Source organism: Eutrigla gurnardus (assembly GCF_963514095.1).
Source record: "Eutrigla gurnardus genome assembly, chromosome: 10".
Lineage (NCBI taxonomy): Eukaryota > Metazoa > Chordata > Actinopteri > Perciformes > Triglidae > Eutrigla > Eutrigla gurnardus.
Window position 1 is genome coordinate 20,204,646 of NC_139924.1, and position 16,893 is coordinate 20,221,538.

The window sequence follows — 16,893 nt, forward strand, 5'->3', positions numbered from 1 at the left end:
TACTTATACATTACAGCCCCAGCATCAATAATACAATAATATTATACGACAGGAAAGATTTTTCTGCACCGATTTTCTTCTTCACTAATAATATTTACGCACTGATACTCCGGTAGTGCAGGACTTTTACTTGTAGCTAAGTATTTTTACAGCAATTTTAAGACAAGACAAGGACCCGAGTATTTCTTCCACCATTGATGCAAGCAGTCAGTGGATATAAATTAAACTGGTATGTAATATTGAGTACATTGGCAGGAGGGAGGCTCCACGGAACTGTTGATTCATTCTTAAATGTATTGCAAATTGTATTGCAATGCAGAAAACTTTCACCACAGACTTTATCTTTACGCACAGTTCATTCCGTCAGAGCTGCTTCTATTTCCAAATGAGCATGCGCAGCAATCTGTGAGGGAACATATTCATATGGAAATAAAGTCACTTCCAGCCATATATTAGCTGAGTTGTTAACACTCTTTGTTTGTTTTCGGAGATGTGCCGAGCTGGAGCAGCTCCGTCTTGTAAGACAGAACATTAAACACAACCATGTGTGTTCAGATTAATATTTAAATTCCCTGAATGTTGCGAATGTTTGTCCCGCTGCCTGTGACAGTCTAGAGAGAAGAGGGGGAGAGAGAGGGGGGGGGGGGGGGGGGGGGCAGAGGGAGAGAGAGGGAGGGAGAGAGAGGGGGGGGGAGAGAGAGAGGGGGGGGGCAGAGGGAGAGAGAGGGAGGCAGAGAGAGAGAGAGAGAGAGACAGGGGGGGAGAGAGAGACAGAGAGAGAGAGAGAGAGGGGGGGGGGGAGAGAGACAGAGAGAGAGAGAGAGAGGGGGGGGCAGAGGGAGAGAGAGGGAGGGAGAGAGAGGGGGGGGCAGAGGGGGAGAGAGAGAGAGAGGGAGAGAGAGAGGGGGGGGCAGAGGGGGAGAGAGAGAGAGAGAGAGAGAGAGAGGGAGAGAGAGAGGGGGGGCAGAGGGAGAGAGAGGGAGGCAGAGAGAGAGAGAGAGACAGGGGGGGAGGAGAGGACATAGAGAGAGAGAGAGAGAGAGTGAGAGAGAGAGAGAGAGAGAGAGAGGGGGGGGGGAGAGAGAGACAGAGAGAGAGAGAGAGAGAGAGAGAGGGGGGGAGAGAGAGGGGGGAGAGGGGGGAGAGAGAGACACAGAGAGAGAGCGAGAGAGAGAGAGGGGGGGAGAGACACAGAGAGAGAGAGAGAGAGAGAGAGAGGGGGGGGAGAGAGAGAGAGAGGGGGTAGAGGGGGCAGAGAGAGAGAGAGGGGGGGGGAAAGAGAGAGGGGGTAGAGGGGGCAGATAGAGAGAGAGAGAGAGAGAGAGAGAGGAGGGGGGGAGAGAGAGAGAGAGGGGGGGAGAGGGGGCAGAGAGAGAGAGAAGAGAGAGAGAGAGAGAGAGAGAGCGAGAGGGAGAGAGAGCAAAGTGATGCTCCCACAATACAACTCTGCTTCCTGTCTGAAGGAAAGCCACAACAACCTGTGACCTACAGCTAACACCTGGCGCGCACACACACACACACACACACACACACACACACACACACACACACACACACACACACACACACACACAGTCAAACATAATGACATGTATTATATATCTCTTGCACCTGCTATCGTAAAAAAACAACACAAATAAATGAACAGCATCACATTTCTTCTTCACCAAATTCAACGATGCTTTCACCGTCTCACCGTTTCACATGTTCTCCAGCTTATGCAGCTCCTCAGAGCGCCCTCTGGTGAGCACCAATAAACACCACAGCTTGCCCAACATTTACTCCATACGATTTCAATATTGTCTTTATTAGATGCACTCTTTTATACACATATACATATGCATACAAATATACAGTACATGTCACGGGTCATGTCCATATACAAATACGTAAATATGCACCACCTAATTTGGATATTATTGGTCAGAAGGTAAAATCTCTCATACAGAACATCGTCTTGGACATTCTGGTGTTAGCATAGGACAATTAATGCATTCCAATAATGCAACAGGGGGGAGGACATCATGAGCATGTGGCTACAGGGGGACGTCATGTTAACACACACAGAATATGAGTTCATACTTGGCTTTGTTGAAACAAAACAATCAGGTGTATTCGACCCGAGCACTTGACAGTTCTGTTTATGGTGAACGAGAAATTCAAGTTCACGAAGTGAACATGAGAAACAGGGTTTGTCCACACTGCTTCCTGGTCCAGCTTGAAGGTGACTTATGATTGGTTGAATGACCGACTGGCAGTTGTTGTGGGTTTTTATCTCGGCTGCACCATTGGAAGTAGTTATGCATGCATGTACAGTGTGTGTGTGTGTGTGTGTGCGTGTGTGTGTGTGTGTGTAACTATGAGGTCAGTCAGAGCCAGATCTCCTCGCTGCTTGTGCTGTTCACCTTATAGATGTAGCCCACCATTGGATATCTGGCGAAACCTGGGAATCATATGGAGGAGGAAGCAATTCAGAGGGAACTCAAAGAATAAAACACTCACTGCTGTTCCTCCACACTGTATCTAAAGTATAAATAATCCTAAATATTATCGGAGAGTATTTGCCTGACCTCTGGCGGCGTAGGCTAAAGACAGATCTTCCTCCTCTTCCTTCTTCTCGCCCACGCTGTTCTGCTGGGCGGCCTCTCGGGCTACGAGAAGTGAGGCAAGAAGGATGGAGGAATGCAAAAGAGATACACATTTGTACTCTATTAATTATATATAGGGGGAAGGGGGAAAACACATTTCCCCCTGAGAGTCTGGGATCTACTTGCAGTTGCCCTGTTCCTGCCCTGACATAATGGACAATTTACGCTGCATTCCTGTCGGAAATATGGGTCAAGTCATGTCAAATGTATTCATATAGCATATTTCATACAATGTAAGCTCAATGTGCTTCACACACATCAAATATGCCCCAAATAAAAAAAATATTAAATACAAATATCATATAAAAATGCTTCCCCTGCTCACCCACCAATCATAAACATCCCTACCCACACATACCTCCGGAGACAGAGCCAGGCAGAGACATGGGGGCGCTAGCTAGCAGCGGGACTCAGAGAACAGGTAGGTCTTAAGCTTTGTTTTTTAAACTGAAGTATTTGTAGTGGGACGTGTTTACTGACAGATTTCTGCCATTTTGTGACCTATTAATTAAACTCAGCTGCACTCTGGCCAACGTCTGGTGCCCCCTCAGCGCCACCCATCTGTGTATGGCGTGAGGTGTTCTGTCCTCTTACCTTTTCTCAGAGTGTTGAGGTCGTTGAGCTGCATGTTGGAAGGCAGAGACATGTTCTCTCTGGGGATGAAGATCTTACCAACTTTCTCCGTCTTCAGATTGGCCGAGTCACTGCGCAGGAAAATAGAACCAAACTCGGATAAGACATGGTATCGGTCTGCAGGATGGACATCAACTATTCATAAGGGCGGGGAATTGCTTTCATGAGAGTTCTAATGATGCTGAGATGGAAATTAGCAGATGGGATGCGGGGATAGGTGTGTTTATGTATACATATAGTGTGGTGTTAGTGAAAGGGAGAGATGACAAAAGGACATTGGGGATGTCCACAAGCCTTAATCCTCAGATGATTATTAAATTTCATTCTGACGTGTGGATGACAATGTGTAGCCTATTAGCATATAGAGTGTGTCCAGTGTTCAAAATCTGTGTGAAACTTTGCTTATTCACCTTCTTGCCGAATGTCAATACGGAGCTACTACTTGCAGCTCATTAGCTTCACTTCAGACTGGAAACAGGGGGAAACAGCTAGCCGGGCTCAGTTCAACGGTAACAAAACCCAACAATTGCCAGTGTCTATGCTAAGCTAAGCTAACCGGCCACTGACTGCTGCTTCATATTTACTGTACAGACAAAGAGAGTGACTTCGATCTTCTTGTATCACTCGCAACAAGAAAGCAAATAAATGCATTGATTTATATATTTAAATGAGCCTCCAAGGACAGTTAATATGAAGTTGTACGTAAACATAGTTGAATATTTGATGAATCTGTTTCTCTCTCACAAACAGAGAATGACAAAAAAAAAAAATGTATTTCATCATCAAAGAAAATAAAAAAAAACTATGAACAATCTTCTTTACCTTTTCTTGGTCATCAGAATCTCCACTGGCTCATCTGTAACATAATACACCACGTGTTATCCTGCTGATTGAGTGTAACATACTACAATGCTACACACACAAACACACTCTCACCGAAGGACTTGCTCTTGTTTTTTTGCATGAGGCAGAGAACAATCAGACTGAGGATGAGGAGGGCCATGAAAGCCATGGCTCCCCCAGTCACTATTCCCAGCATGGGCACCTCCACACTAGACTGCAGGAACTCTGAACAGAGTAAGGAAAGAGAGAGAGATTTAAAGGAATAGTTCAACTGTGCTTAGTCGCTTTTTTTTTGGAGAGTTGTATAATGAATGAAAATACTCCCTTTGCCCTTTCACATCACTGACCTGCCAGTGTGAGGTTGCTCTGCACCGTTCCCACACTGTTGCTGACGTTCAGCGAGATGTTCCCTGACAGACTCCCCAGCGTGACCTTCAGCGTGTGATTGGTCAGCCAAGGGTAGCTTCGCGAGTCCAGGATCAGGAAGTCGGAGGTGTTGGCCACCGGCTGGCCGGATTGGTCCACAAAGGTGAGGGTGGCAGGCGGGTTGGACCGTACCAAGGCGAAGAGGACCAGGGACAGGCTGGGCTCTGAGGTCTCACTATAGTGAGCGTTCAGCCCGAGGATCTCTGGTTGAACTGGGAGACGCAGGAGAGACATTTTACTCAGTGCATCAACAGAAAATAGCCGGGTCCACTTTCACACCTGGAATGTGTCACACAGACTCACACTGGACATTGAGTGTGACCGTGGCGTTGGAGCTCTCTCCTGTCCTGGGGTTTGACGCGACACACACCAGCTCCCTGTCCCACTTCCTGGGCCGCAGAGAGAAGGTGCTGTTGTGATTGAACCGCGGTCTGATGACCTCAGAATCTTCCCGTGATGTCATGTGATGCCGCCCACGGTTGGGCGCTGGCTCTCTCTGCTGCTCCCCGTTCAGGTACCAGGTTAGCGAGGGAGGGGCACGGGGATCCCAGGCGTCCGACTGGCAGGTGAACCAGTGTGTCATGTTCTCCTGGAGGGTCACGGCAGCGTGATGCCGTCCGTCAATTTTGAGGGCGGGCTCGATTACACCTGTGAGTACAAGATTACTGTTGATGCGTCCATAAAAGAACTGAATAGGTAGCAAAAAAACTGTCTACACAAATATTACAAGTTAAGGAATAGTTTGAGTTTGATATTTTGGGAAATAAACGTTTAATACTTTCTCATTTTCTTGCAGAGTTACACGTAAAAAGTGATACCACTCTCATATCTGTCAAAATCAACTAAATCCTCACCAATTATTGACAGCATTAGTTGCATGGCTTTGACCTTGAGGTCAAATTTTCGGGTTGAAAAACACCAATTAAGCAAAAAGAACAGGTCATGTAGGTTACAGCTGCAATGGGCCTCACCTGTCCAGGATAAGGCCAGTGTTTGAAGGAACACGACAGCAGAGCCCGACGCCCACCTTCTCGGACACACACACTCCATACTGGCCCAGCGGAGCACAGCACACACGTTCACATCTACCTGCTTGGAGGAGAAATTACACGAGAACAAATTACTTGCCCATAATGTGTCTCTGTGGATCATCTGGAGGTGGAATCAGAGAGACGGATATCTCAAAACATAAAAACAAAACTATCTACGTGGCTCGGTTCCAGTGAGGGGGTAACATGAGGGTAAAGGTTTCGGTGTGTGATTCTTGTTGACGCAGGCCTAAAGAAGCAAACTGAGCTTTCAATGCAATGCAATAAAAGCACTTCAAACATACTATGCAAGACTTGTCACAGGCAGACAGTACCTCTCACTTTTCAATAATTTACTTTGATTTGCAGCCTTACCCCCATCACTGTAAACACAGCATGCACAGGCCTGCTTGCATCGACAGTGAGTGCGGGCAGTGACTAGTGCTTGCTCAGTCATGTGATATGTGTGAGCGTCTCGGACAAAGGCAGGAACTGAGTCATCAAGGAAACACTCTCTACACATATGCAGACGATCGAGAACATCCTTGCACACACAGGATAGAAGGCGTTACAGGACTTGACCCTCAGGTTGAGGATTCTTGGCACTGGCAATCACAACAAGGGGCTATACATTACATTGTAGGTCTCCCTCCCCCACGCACACTGTACTTTGTAAGGCTGCATGCAGGCATTTCAATGCAGATGTGTGCACTTAACACACAGAAAGAAAAGCCCTCTACAGACGCATACACACGATATTACCTCTGCCCTTTCTGCAGACGCTGTTGTGATTCAGCCTGCTGGAGCTCCATGGCTGCGGAGGTGGAGAGGAGGGAGAGTGAAGGATGGTGATAACAGCGGAGAGATGAGAGGCAGCCCTCCCTGACTCAGTTGCTTTCCCATCTGCGTACACTCATACACTTAAACACACACACACACACACACACACACACACACGACTCTCTGCAGGGTACAGCAGCTCCAGTAGCAGCATTCGCTAGCTGGCAGAGGCTGGCTGACGCAGGCAGGCAGGAGGAGAGTGGGTAGGGAGGAGGGGAGGAGGAGGGAGAGAGAGAGAGAGAGAGAGAGAGGAGCAGGCAGCAGGAGAGACGGACAGAATGAAGACAGGGAGGAAGGCAAAGGAGCAGAGGATTCAGAGAGAGAGAGAGAGAAGGAAGAGGAGAGTGGGCACACCGTGAGTCGTGAGGGAAAGAGAGAAAAAAAGAGGAGAGGACAAGAGGAGGAGCTCTGTGCAATGCATCAATCTTTAACAGTTTACTACATGGAACTGAATGGTGGTGGATGGAGGGGAGTAAACTGTCAGTTCAGTGTGATGAACAGGTCTCTCCCTGTCATCCATTGTTCCTGCCCGTCATGAGGGACGTTAAAGTAACCCCTGGTATAAAAACGCATACACTTCATGGCTCACAATGTCTGAACTCCTTTACTTTGGACTGAACAGCCTCTGCAGTGCAGCTGTACAGACCTGAGCAGTGGCACGCAGAGCACTGCGGCCAAAAGGCAGACAAAAGAAAACTCAAAGCTCTAAGAATAGCTATATGCCCCGTGCTAATGCCAAAATGCAAGCTTAAATGACTCTTCAGGTAACACTGCTATTGTTTTCATAATAAAACGGTTATTTCCCAGAGGAAACTCTGTCCTAAGTGCCTGGGAAAAACATCTAGTAAAAACTGTACATCCTCTTCCTGTCACCGCAATCATCTGTGGAACAAGGTCAGCAGGTCAGGCTTCATGCCTGATGAGACCTGCTGCATATTTAAGACATAAAAACCAGGATGTTAACCTAATTGTAAACCAATACAGATAACAAACTGCCGGCAGGAGTTTTAAGTGCGAGACTCAAACGGGTGAAGTTGATTTAAACTACATTAGAATAGTTTTTCTATTCACTGGTTTACATTTATTTCTATGTAATAAAACCAAGCTGCAGTGACGTGAATGTGAAAATCATTTGCATCTCCAAAAATCAAAAACTCCTTCCAGTAACTTCTCCATCAAATGGCTGTGACCTCAGCTGTGGAATAAAAACATTCATCATCACATTGCAAATCGAGCTAGAAGGCAAATTGGCCAGGAAAATATCAGCCGATAAGTAATAGGAAGTTGCGGTACAAAAATGCCAAGGTATGTTTGTGGCAATTCAGAAAGTTCATTACAGTTTGGCCACTAGAGAGCATTGATAAGGTGCTTTGCAAACGGCAACGTGTCCCAGTAGTATCCTGGCCACAATTCATTACATAAAGAAATCTCAGGGATCCCTGTCAAGATTGTTTAAATTATGTTTTGTATGTATTATACATTAATGGACATTATACATTCATTTATTTGTTATTGTGTAACATAAAAACTGAACTAGATTATAAGTGTTGATTTAGAAAATCAATGTGCCCTTACAACTGCATCATCATTTGATATGAAGTGTTAAGTTGATTAGTCAAATCGACAGAAAACTGAACTTCTTTGGTATTTGACTGCTGGACAAAACAAGCTATTTGAAGGCACCTCTGTGGGTTTAAGGAAATCGTGACCGACATTTTTGTTACAATTTCCTTAAATTGCAGATTAATCGGTAAAGAAAATAGCTGTGGAATGAAACAATGGCTGCCTGGATGGAAAATCTTAAAATTCGAACGAATAACACAACTCGTTGGCTAACACATGGCAGTGTCTTTAATATTGTATCCAAGTAACTTCTGAAAGTGCGCTTTAAGTCCTTAAAAATGCACCATCATGACCCCCAGACAGGCCTGTAGCAGGCAACACAAAGACACTCACATTGTGATCTTTTTAAATTAGTTCTTTATTTATTTATATATATTTATTTATTCATCTCAGTTTGGTTGATATTCTTTTTAATCATTGTTGTTGCACTTTAGTATTTTTGTACTCAACAGAAATGAACATAAAAACAAAACAACAAAAAAGAAAAAAAAGGACATAATTAACCAATAGAAAACGAAAATGAACCTAAGAGTAGAGCGGAGCTGGCTTACTGAGCAGGGACGTTGGGATGGAGAGAGAAGACAAGAGGGGAGGGATGGAAGAGTTAAGACAAAAAGTGGGGAAGAAAGGTCAGTCCGGATCAGGCAGAAGATGTGTGTGAAGCGTTACCTCTCGATCACCTGCTGTGCTTTCCATTCGCGCCAACTGTCCCTTACTGTGTGCCTCTGCTCTTTCCCTCCAACGCAGATCTGAAACGGCAGCTCTGGTCACAATATTAGACAAGGTGGAGCCTTGAGCCTGGAGCCAAGGGACCAGCGGTGTCTTCTAATCCAGCAGTTTCCTCTGCCCCGTTCTCTCTCTTTCAGATTGCACTATTGGTTTGGTGTAAACGATGAAAGAAAATGGGAGAGCAGATCTGAAAGAGGAATGAATGAGAGCTGGAGGGGAACGTGGAGAAGGAATGGAAACACGTCTCTTGTGCCCAATAAGAAACAGAAAATGCAGTTGATTTCATGAATCCATCATACTTCATTGTTAACGCCTGTGTGCACTCAGGGTTTTGAAGGTGGCAAAGCTACTTCCATCTGCTCTGAAGGGCAGCGAACGTTGGTAAACAGGAAGTGACTTGGTGCAAATGGACAGCACAGGCACTGCATGACACCATCTCTAGCTCTGGAGATGTACGTCGCATATGAAAAGTCAACCATGCAGCCAGGTATTGTGAAATCTGGCCAGTATGAACACACAAGTGGAGCTTTATTCTTTGCACCACAGTCTCTTGCTGGCCCAATATAGACCCGGGGGGGTTTATGGGAGGATAAGTAGAAGTCAAACAATTAAACAAAATTTCAAAAACAAAAGGGAGGTTCAATCTTCTGCTGTGGTCCCAGTGTGCTGTAGCCTCCATCTGGCTGTGCTTGAGCCCAACTCGGCTTAGGGTGCAGGCCTTTACGGTGGTCACACCCTGTCCTGCTCTGGCCACAACCTTGTATTCCTCTGCCGTGAAAGCCCAATTCAAGCTGTTCCTTCGTAAGGTCACCTCCTCAAATGTTTCCCTTTTTATAGTTTGAAAGTGTGTCCAACTACAACATCATCACCTCCTCCAATTTTCCGTTCCAGGCTTGGGAGGGGTAAAGCAAGGCTGAGATGAGTTAAAGAAACCTTTAAAAACAAAAAAAAAAGACCTAAAAAAGGGGGTGGGGTAATAGTAATAGTACTTTCCTCCGTGGTTGCCACAGTAACAATGTTAGCCTGGGAGGAGGGGCCTTGTCCATAAGGCATTGTCCGATCAGAAGCCTGTGTAGTAAAAGATGGTGGGAGGATCACAGCAGATAGGTAGGGCAGCGAGTAAGAGAAGTGGGGTTTGTCCGTCTCCACACTTTATGTTTAGGATGATATGTCAGCTATATTACAAGTTATTCCCTCGTGAAACTTTTTGTGTGTGTCTTTTTGTTTTTTAGAGTGTCAATTCTCTGTAGCACCCGAACCAACCCAGACAAAGACCAAAGCCTGACCCTGAATAGCCTGCCACAACTACCCCGTTAACAGAAAAACAGGCCCAACATCAACAAGAATGATAGTCACAATAACATCGATTGAAATGATACTTTAGAAAGCAACACAAAATAATTACTCTCCGCTTCTTCAAGTGTCTCGTTATATAATAATATTAAAACAAATAAGAACAATCTTTTTTTACGACACAGAAAGAAACTGTCTCTCTTCTCTCTGGCCTCTTTTGGCTAAAAATCTCAAGATTCATAAAACAAAACAAAAAAAAACAACAAAGAAAACATTTTGATGACATCTAAAAATACAAGGATAAACAATTCCAATATAAAAAAAGCCTCCCCAACAACATCTAAAAACAAAAAGGTAACAAAAAAAAGAAAGGATTTGATACAGAATTGCAATAGCGTTCTATACATGGCATAACTGTACAAGGAAAGGAGCAAAATGTCTGGTAAAACGACCCACAATGCATTACACTGTCACTGACATGGGAAAAGAGAATGGAGCAAAGGGGAGCCCCGAGGTGGGGAGAGTTAGGGCTGAAGGAGTAGGGGGAACTTGTAAAGCAGGGCAACAGCATGACAGACAGCAAGGAACTGCAAGAAGGGGTGGAAACAGAGGACAGCTTGAACCGAAAGTGCAGACTTACTTAAGTAATCAAAGAACAATGTTGTCTTCCTTGCAACACAGAACAGTTTTTCCTTTAATAATAATAATAATTATAATTATAATAATAAAACCTCTTTTACAGAAAACAGTAATAACAATAAGGGTAACATTATTGACCGTAATGCCTACATGGACATTAGGTATAAAAATGGAAAAAAAAAGAAAAGAAAAACAAGATGCCAGAAAAAGAAAACACAATGAGAGAGCTGGTTTGTCCTGTTCGATGTCACTGAGTTCCATCTTTGGAGAGAGCGGTTTTGTTGCCCGGTTGGAGCCTAACCCAAACACCCGCTATCCGGCCGGAAAAAAAAGGCCATCGCCGCTGAGATTTCAGCCCCCTCTGGAATGATCTACTGCGGGAGGACAGCAGGAGGGGGAGAGAAGCAGACTGAACTCGTAGACACCTTTCCCCTCTGCTCGCCTCTTCTTCTCAGTCATGCACACACACACGCCTAATGTGAATACTTTGGGTTTGTGGCAGCAGTGTGTATGTTTCTTTGTGTTGTTGGACTCTTATGTTCTTGCAGCTATGACTGTGTCAATGCGTTGGCCAATGAGGCACATAATGAAGTATGCCAACAGTTAATAGAAGACGAAGTGTGAAAGGGGGATCGATTAGGTCAGGACAGCGAGTGGGCATGGGGGCAGGTGAAGGGGAGGGGTCGAGTCGAAAGAGGGAGGAGTGGATCCCCAATCTACCCATGATGGGAGGTGAAAAGAGGAGACAACCTGTGACAATGATCGCTGGTTGTCTGTGCAGAAAAATGCTGGCACTTTGACCATTGAATCCCGAGGCCCCACCTGTGACCCCCACCCCTTTAATGTCTACACCCACCCGCACTCCCCCTCTCTTGCGCACTGCCATTCCAAGGACAGATGGAGACAGACAGATGGATGTAGAGTGCTCCCCATTTGGGCAGAGAACGGTGGTTTGGCATGATGCTGCTCAACTCAAGTCAACACAACTCAGGATGGCTGATATGGACCGCGTTACACAGGATACACACCTTCCTAAAGAAGACAGAGGGAAAGAAGAAACAATTTATGCTTGGATTCATCTTGCCTTTATCATTACTTTAGATTCACATTTTGTGATAAATCGTTTTTTCCCAAAGACTATTATTTCCCTGTAGCTTGTAGTGCTGGATATACAAGGACTTGTCGATCTGGATTGGACTGGACCGTCTACCTTTAAAGGGCCGCTCCACCTGAATATCAGTTTACTTGTCGGAGGGAGTACTCCTGAAAAACAGCTTTCCAACGTCTGACAAACCCTGATGATGTTATCTTGGGGTGAACATTTTGTTGATCAACTGAGGTGAGGATGAGGGTGCTTCAATTTATTGACACGATACATTGCAGCATCCCCTCATTCCCCCCCTCCATCTTGAATTTGCAAATTGTCAGTGATTGTATTTGCAAATGTGTTTGTAGCCATTAAAAAAGTTAAAATAATGTCTTACTGCCAAGCCTTTGCTCTGTTTGTGTACCTGTGCTAGACCCCAGCCTGCTCCATGCTGTACTGCAGGTCAGGGGGTTTGTAGCTGAGGAGCATGTCACTGGTGCAGGAGGAGGGGTAGCAGGCTGTGGCATGGAGCTCCCCTTCAACGTCACACTCTGCAATAGAAAACAATTTTTTATGGATATTGACAAGCATGTATAAAAGGTCTATTTTAAAGTGGATTAATGTGCGTCTCCCACTGACCTGTCTCTTCCCGCTGGTGCAGCTGCTGGCTTCCTGTCAGTGAAGTCTGGCTGAGAATGTCTGACATGCGCGCGGAGCTTAGTGCCTTCCCTGCCAACAGGCTCATCCCCGACATCGGCTCTGCCTGATCCTGGACAGAAAATTAAAAAAAAACGTTTTTTCATAAAACTACTGCAAACCCTAGCAGCTGTGATGAGTCAGCAACTTTATTTGGAGGATTGGGTATGCTCATAGTGTGTGGATCCTCCAAAAAAGCATCTAAATCAGTATGACGTCTGGGTTCATTCAATCATTTGTTCAGCTGTCATTTTACTAATCAGGCGTCTCTTAAGGAAGATAAACTTATACATCCTACTCACCACTATAAACCCCAGCCAATATTAACCTGCCATACAAATGTTTCTGCCATCCTTTGGACATAGTATCATACATATAATACATTAGAAATCTCAGTTTCATTTCTGCTGGCTTCACAACAGCCAATACCAAAGTCTGATGAGTAAGGTCCGTAGAAACTAGCAGCAAACTTTCACTCACATAGGCATCGTCACAGGTCTGGATGGTGTGGTGGCGCTGTAGCTGTCCACGGGACCTATAGGCGTCACCTTGGGGACCTCTCGAATAGCCCACACCATTATGATCAGGCACCTCCATGGCCTGCCCTTGGGGCCTGCACTCCACATGCTCAGTTTCTGACAGAGAAGATAAGGACAGTGAATTTACTTTTTACAAGAAAAGTAAGAAAATAAACTGATGTTAATCTTAATGTCTGAGATCTTTTCATATAAGCCAGCAAAACAAAGATGAAGGTAGATAAAAAGTTAAGAGAGACACTGCACTCTAAATTTCTGTAGCGATTTTCAATAACAGCCTTGTAAACAAGCCTCACCTCTAGTTGATGGAGCATTCCTTATGAAGCCACCATGCCTGTGTGTAGGGGAGCTGTAAGGCGGGGTGCCTGCTTGTGGAGGCCCCAGGAGCTCATGACCCTCTCCTGCCTTTACCAGCAGGCCCTCGTGTGGGTGGTGGTAGCTAGGCGGCATCTCATCCTCCTCCATGCTCTCCGAGTGAGGTAAGCTGGGGCAAGGTGCCTGGGCAGCATGCTGCTGAGCCTGGACCTCGGGGGGTCGAATCTGGAGGAGATGGTGATAGTGTTGGCCTCCGGGGGCACTCTGTGGTGCCTGTGGCTCTAAGCTCTCACCCTGGCTCAGCTGGCGGAGAAGCAGCATCTCTCCATACTCTTGAGGTGCACTGCTGGGTGGTGTGGGGGTTGCTGAGCATGGCCGGGGGCTCTGCCTTTTCAGCAAGGCTGCCAGGTCTTGGGGTGGCAGCCTGGGGTCTGCGTGGCCTGTTAAAGAGTGCCGGGGGGACAGAAGGCCCTGAAGGGTGGGAGTGACGTGCTGTTGTGGGGGGCGGTACTCTAAAGGAGTTGGGGAGAGCAGGGCCTGCTGAAGTGCAGAGGGGGTGCCATAGCTGCCGGTCCCAACCACCCCGCTCTGGTATTCCTCCAGGCCAGGGACTTTAAGGGAGGTTCCCTGCAGGTAGTGGCTGTAGGAGCCAACCACTCCTGAGGGGCCCCGGGAGGTAGCGTCGCCAGAGAAGAGGTGCGGATTGAACTGCGCCTGTTCATAGCCCGATGTAAAGCGACCAAGGCTGCGACTGGATAGGGGGAATACAGAGGATAATCAGCTACCTGTAGCTAACATCAATATGGCCCAAATCCTCTTTGCACAAAAAGTAATGTATTTGTGTTGAGCTGTGAACAATATACAGAAGGCTACATACAGACAGCCTAGCAAACACTTCAGGGAAAATCCAGGTTCAAGTATTCACTGAGAGGTGTAAAAAGATTCCACAACATTTTGATTAGGTGTTTTTGAAAATTGTTACACATTCTCCCAGTCAAGGAAGCCCTGGTTGTATGGGATAATTATATCAGAGGTCACAGGATGGCTGATCTACTACTTTAACTGTTGTCTCCCCTACATATACTTGCAAAACACTTAAATCCAATCACTCACCCAACTACACTGAGGTGGAGAATTTGTTGAGGATGTCATCTCAGCAAAGTCAATGGTGGGGGGAGGGGCATTACAATAACTTTCGATACTAGTAACACATAATGTCTTCAAAGTCTGCCTCTCACAAATAAACTCTGGCTTGAGCAACAGTCTTACTATCCAAAGTTTCAAAATAAAATGTTTAGAAAATCAGTGGACATGACAGGAATGTAAAACAAACGAAAACAGTGAGAAACATGCATTATTAACAGAACAATACAACAAATAGCATGAAGGGGTCTGTGCAGAGCGGCGATGCCATGGAAAAAGACGATGGCTATCAGGTGACAGAATGATTGGGGTCACCTGTGCGTCTCGGCGTTGTCTGCGCTCAGCTGCTTCCCGAGGACTCTGTGCCCTGGCGAGGACAAAAAGGCGGCCTGTCTCTGTGCTACACCTCCCAGTTCCACTTCTTGAACCTGAATGGTCACCTGCATGGACGGTCAATGTTAATATTCATTATTTATCAGAGTAACATTTTAAACCTTCACCTTCAGAGACTTTATTGATAAATAAAAAAATCATAGGTAGTCACCTGCTGTTGTTGAGGTACACCCTGTGCCAATGGTGCGGTGGGCCGAACAGATGCTGCTTGTTGACCGGTTGGTATAGAGACTCGAGGCATGCCTGTGGGAGGCGGGCTGCCACTCTGGCCTTGATACAGCGCTGGGGCACCGTGCTGGTACTGCACCGGTGACGGACCTCCTGGAGGGGAGGGGAGTCGTGATGAGCAAACTTACTGAAAGCTGGCATTAACATACACGGTTTCTTTGACCCACCAAAACCCACCTGACAGGGAGACCAAACGTTTACTTATCTATTGAAGTTTGCTTAGAAATTTCTATTACCACCTTCAAACTAATTGTTAGGTTTGGGCCTGATTACTCGTAACTAACGGTACCTAAGTAATCTACTTTTAAAATCTGTCAGAGGGAGATGGATCGATCGATTTCTTGCCATCATATCTAACCAGTTCAAGGTAAAGAAGCATTTTAAACACTTGAGCAATAGTATTACTAACCATGCCCTTGCATCATGCCTGCAGAGCCGGGCGGAGGGCTCTGGTCGGGCTGTCTGAAGAGGTGGTTGCTGGGATGTGTTGGCGGAGGGCTGGAGGGCTGGATACGCAACCTGAGGGAGGGCAGGACAGAGTAGGGGAGGAGAAGAAAGAGATACGACTATGATGTAACACTTCAGTCGATAGCACTGCACCACAGTATCAAGTTTATTGTTCACTGTTCAATAGCTAACGAGTAATGTGTGTGCGCACCTCTGGAGCTGGTGGGTTAGGTGACTCGGCTGGCTCTCTCCATGGCCTAAAGACAGACCCTGCGGGTAAAAAGAAATACAATTAGACTCAAAGCTTCAATTTAACATGCTTTGCTAATGTGATTATGGCTCTGTGATGCGTGAGTGTGCTTAACCCAAATAAAGGAATCAAGTTGAGGAGACAAATGAGGCCACGGTGAAGGACATCCAAGCCTTTGGTGAACCAAACTTTCTATGAAGCTTACAGTACACTTTTATAGATACCAGCGTAGTTCGACATAACGCATGCAATGAGTTGCCATAAACATTTGCAATGCAGTATGTAGTATGATCACAGTGCTTCCCAGCTCAACACATCCTGCGCCGGTTATGAAGCGTTGCAAAGTGACCGTGCTTTCTAAACCTCCATGCATGGGGAGAGTGTAGTTGCAGCTTTTAACGACATCTTTATGGTGGCTATTTGTCAGCTTCAAATACCTGGATTTGCTGGTGGAGGATTTGTTGTTCTTGCTGGTAGAGGATATGCTGTTGCTGGGTGTGCTCCAGGAATCGCTCATCCTGCTGAGCAGCGTACATTTTCTGCAGCTGCTCACACTCCTATTGGAAACATAGACAAGAATTAAATTGACATGTTAAAAAAGGAAGTAATTTCCACTGATGGTAACGTGCTAGAAAAGCAGCAAACGCTTAATAATCCAACAATGGCTGCAATTTCATTTTCAAAGCACACAAGGTAAGCAGAGAGTACCACAGTAAAAAAAACATAATATTATCAATTCATCAATATGGAACCACTGTACACTAGCTTACGATATCTGTAAGAAATCACCATCTTGCTTGCAATTACAACTGCATCAAATCTCAGCGCTAACCATCATATCTTCAACAGTGTTTGCTGTTCAGAGGCAACACTTTCATGTACTTTACGTCACCTAGTGGAAGATTTACATCATATATCATCATCTGGCTGAACAACACAGGTGCACTCATACAATTAAGCTATTGGTTTGTTTAATCATCACAGTAATTAAAACCAATGGTTGGTCCGGCTACAAAATGTATGATGTACTCCTCGGTTGTATAATTATCCCTGCACTTGTTCACTACCAGTTGTAAAGTCTGCACAGTCTTAGTAG

At 45.7% G+C, this 16,893-nt stretch overlaps 2 protein-coding genes across 5 annotated transcripts in view; both read right to left on the reverse strand.

The window, feature by feature from the left end:
• Positions 1 to 1,791: 1,791 nt before the first annotated feature.
• tmem25 (transmembrane protein 25) lies at positions 1,792 to 6,661 on the reverse strand. Of its 2 annotated transcripts, none has more exons than XM_084019576.1 (9): positions 6,341 to 6,661; positions 5,522 to 5,639; positions 4,854 to 5,198; positions 4,472 to 4,762; positions 4,218 to 4,349; positions 4,104 to 4,137; positions 3,243 to 3,352; positions 2,571 to 2,651; positions 1,792 to 2,443 (listed from the first exon to the last, which is right to left on the reverse strand). In XM_084019576.1, exons 2-9 carry the CDS (start codon positions 5,598 to 5,600, stop codon positions 2,370 to 2,372), a joined length of 1,146 nt encoding a protein of 381 aa, XP_083875702.1. In that variant the 5' UTR covers positions 5,601 to 5,639; positions 6,341 to 6,661; the 3' UTR covers positions 1,792 to 2,369. The 2 variants fall into 2 exon arrangements, with proteins under 2 accessions (XP_083875702.1, XP_083875701.1); XM_084019575.1 differs by having other exon boundaries at positions 5,522 to 5,642; positions 6,341 to 6,659.
• Positions 6,662 to 8,381: 1,720 nt separating this feature from the next.
• Positions 8,382 to 16,893, reverse strand: part of sik3 (SIK family kinase 3) — a 32,287-nt gene continuing 23,775 nt past the window's right edge. For all 3 annotated transcript variants that reach the window (XM_084018812.1, XM_084018810.1, XM_084018811.1), the window contains 10 exons: positions 16,235 to 16,354; positions 15,759 to 15,817; positions 15,510 to 15,619; positions 15,024 to 15,193; positions 14,795 to 14,919; positions 13,318 to 14,087; positions 12,966 to 13,120; positions 12,429 to 12,558; positions 12,214 to 12,340; positions 8,382 to 11,734 (listed from right to left, as the gene is read on the reverse strand). In XM_084018812.1, the coding sequence (XP_083874938.1) occupies positions 12,219 to 12,340; positions 12,429 to 12,558; positions 12,966 to 13,120; positions 13,318 to 14,087; positions 14,795 to 14,919; positions 15,024 to 15,193; positions 15,510 to 15,619; positions 15,759 to 15,817; positions 16,235 to 16,354 (1,761 nt within the window). In that variant the 3' untranslated portion in view covers positions 8,382 to 11,734; positions 12,214 to 12,218. The remainder of the gene's footprint in view (positions 11,735 to 12,213; positions 12,341 to 12,428; positions 12,559 to 12,965; positions 13,121 to 13,317; positions 14,088 to 14,794; positions 14,920 to 15,023; positions 15,194 to 15,509; positions 15,620 to 15,758; positions 15,818 to 16,234; positions 16,355 to 16,893) is intronic.

Bases quoted from the DNA above. Each gene is read 5' to 3' on its own strand.
- tmem25 (XM_084019576.1), bottom strand. From the start codon at position 5,600: ATGGAGTGTGTGTGTCCGAGAAGGTGGGCGTCGGGCTCTGCTGTCGTG. The intron at 4,763-4,853 runs GTGAGTCTGTGT...TGCGTCTCCCAG, and splicing joins GGTCACACTCAATGTCCAGT to TTCAACCAGAGATCCTCGGG. The intron at 3,353-4,103 runs GTAAAGAAGATT...TTTCCTGCGCAG, and splicing joins ATTCTGATGACCAAGAAAAG to TGACTCGGCCAATCTGAAGA.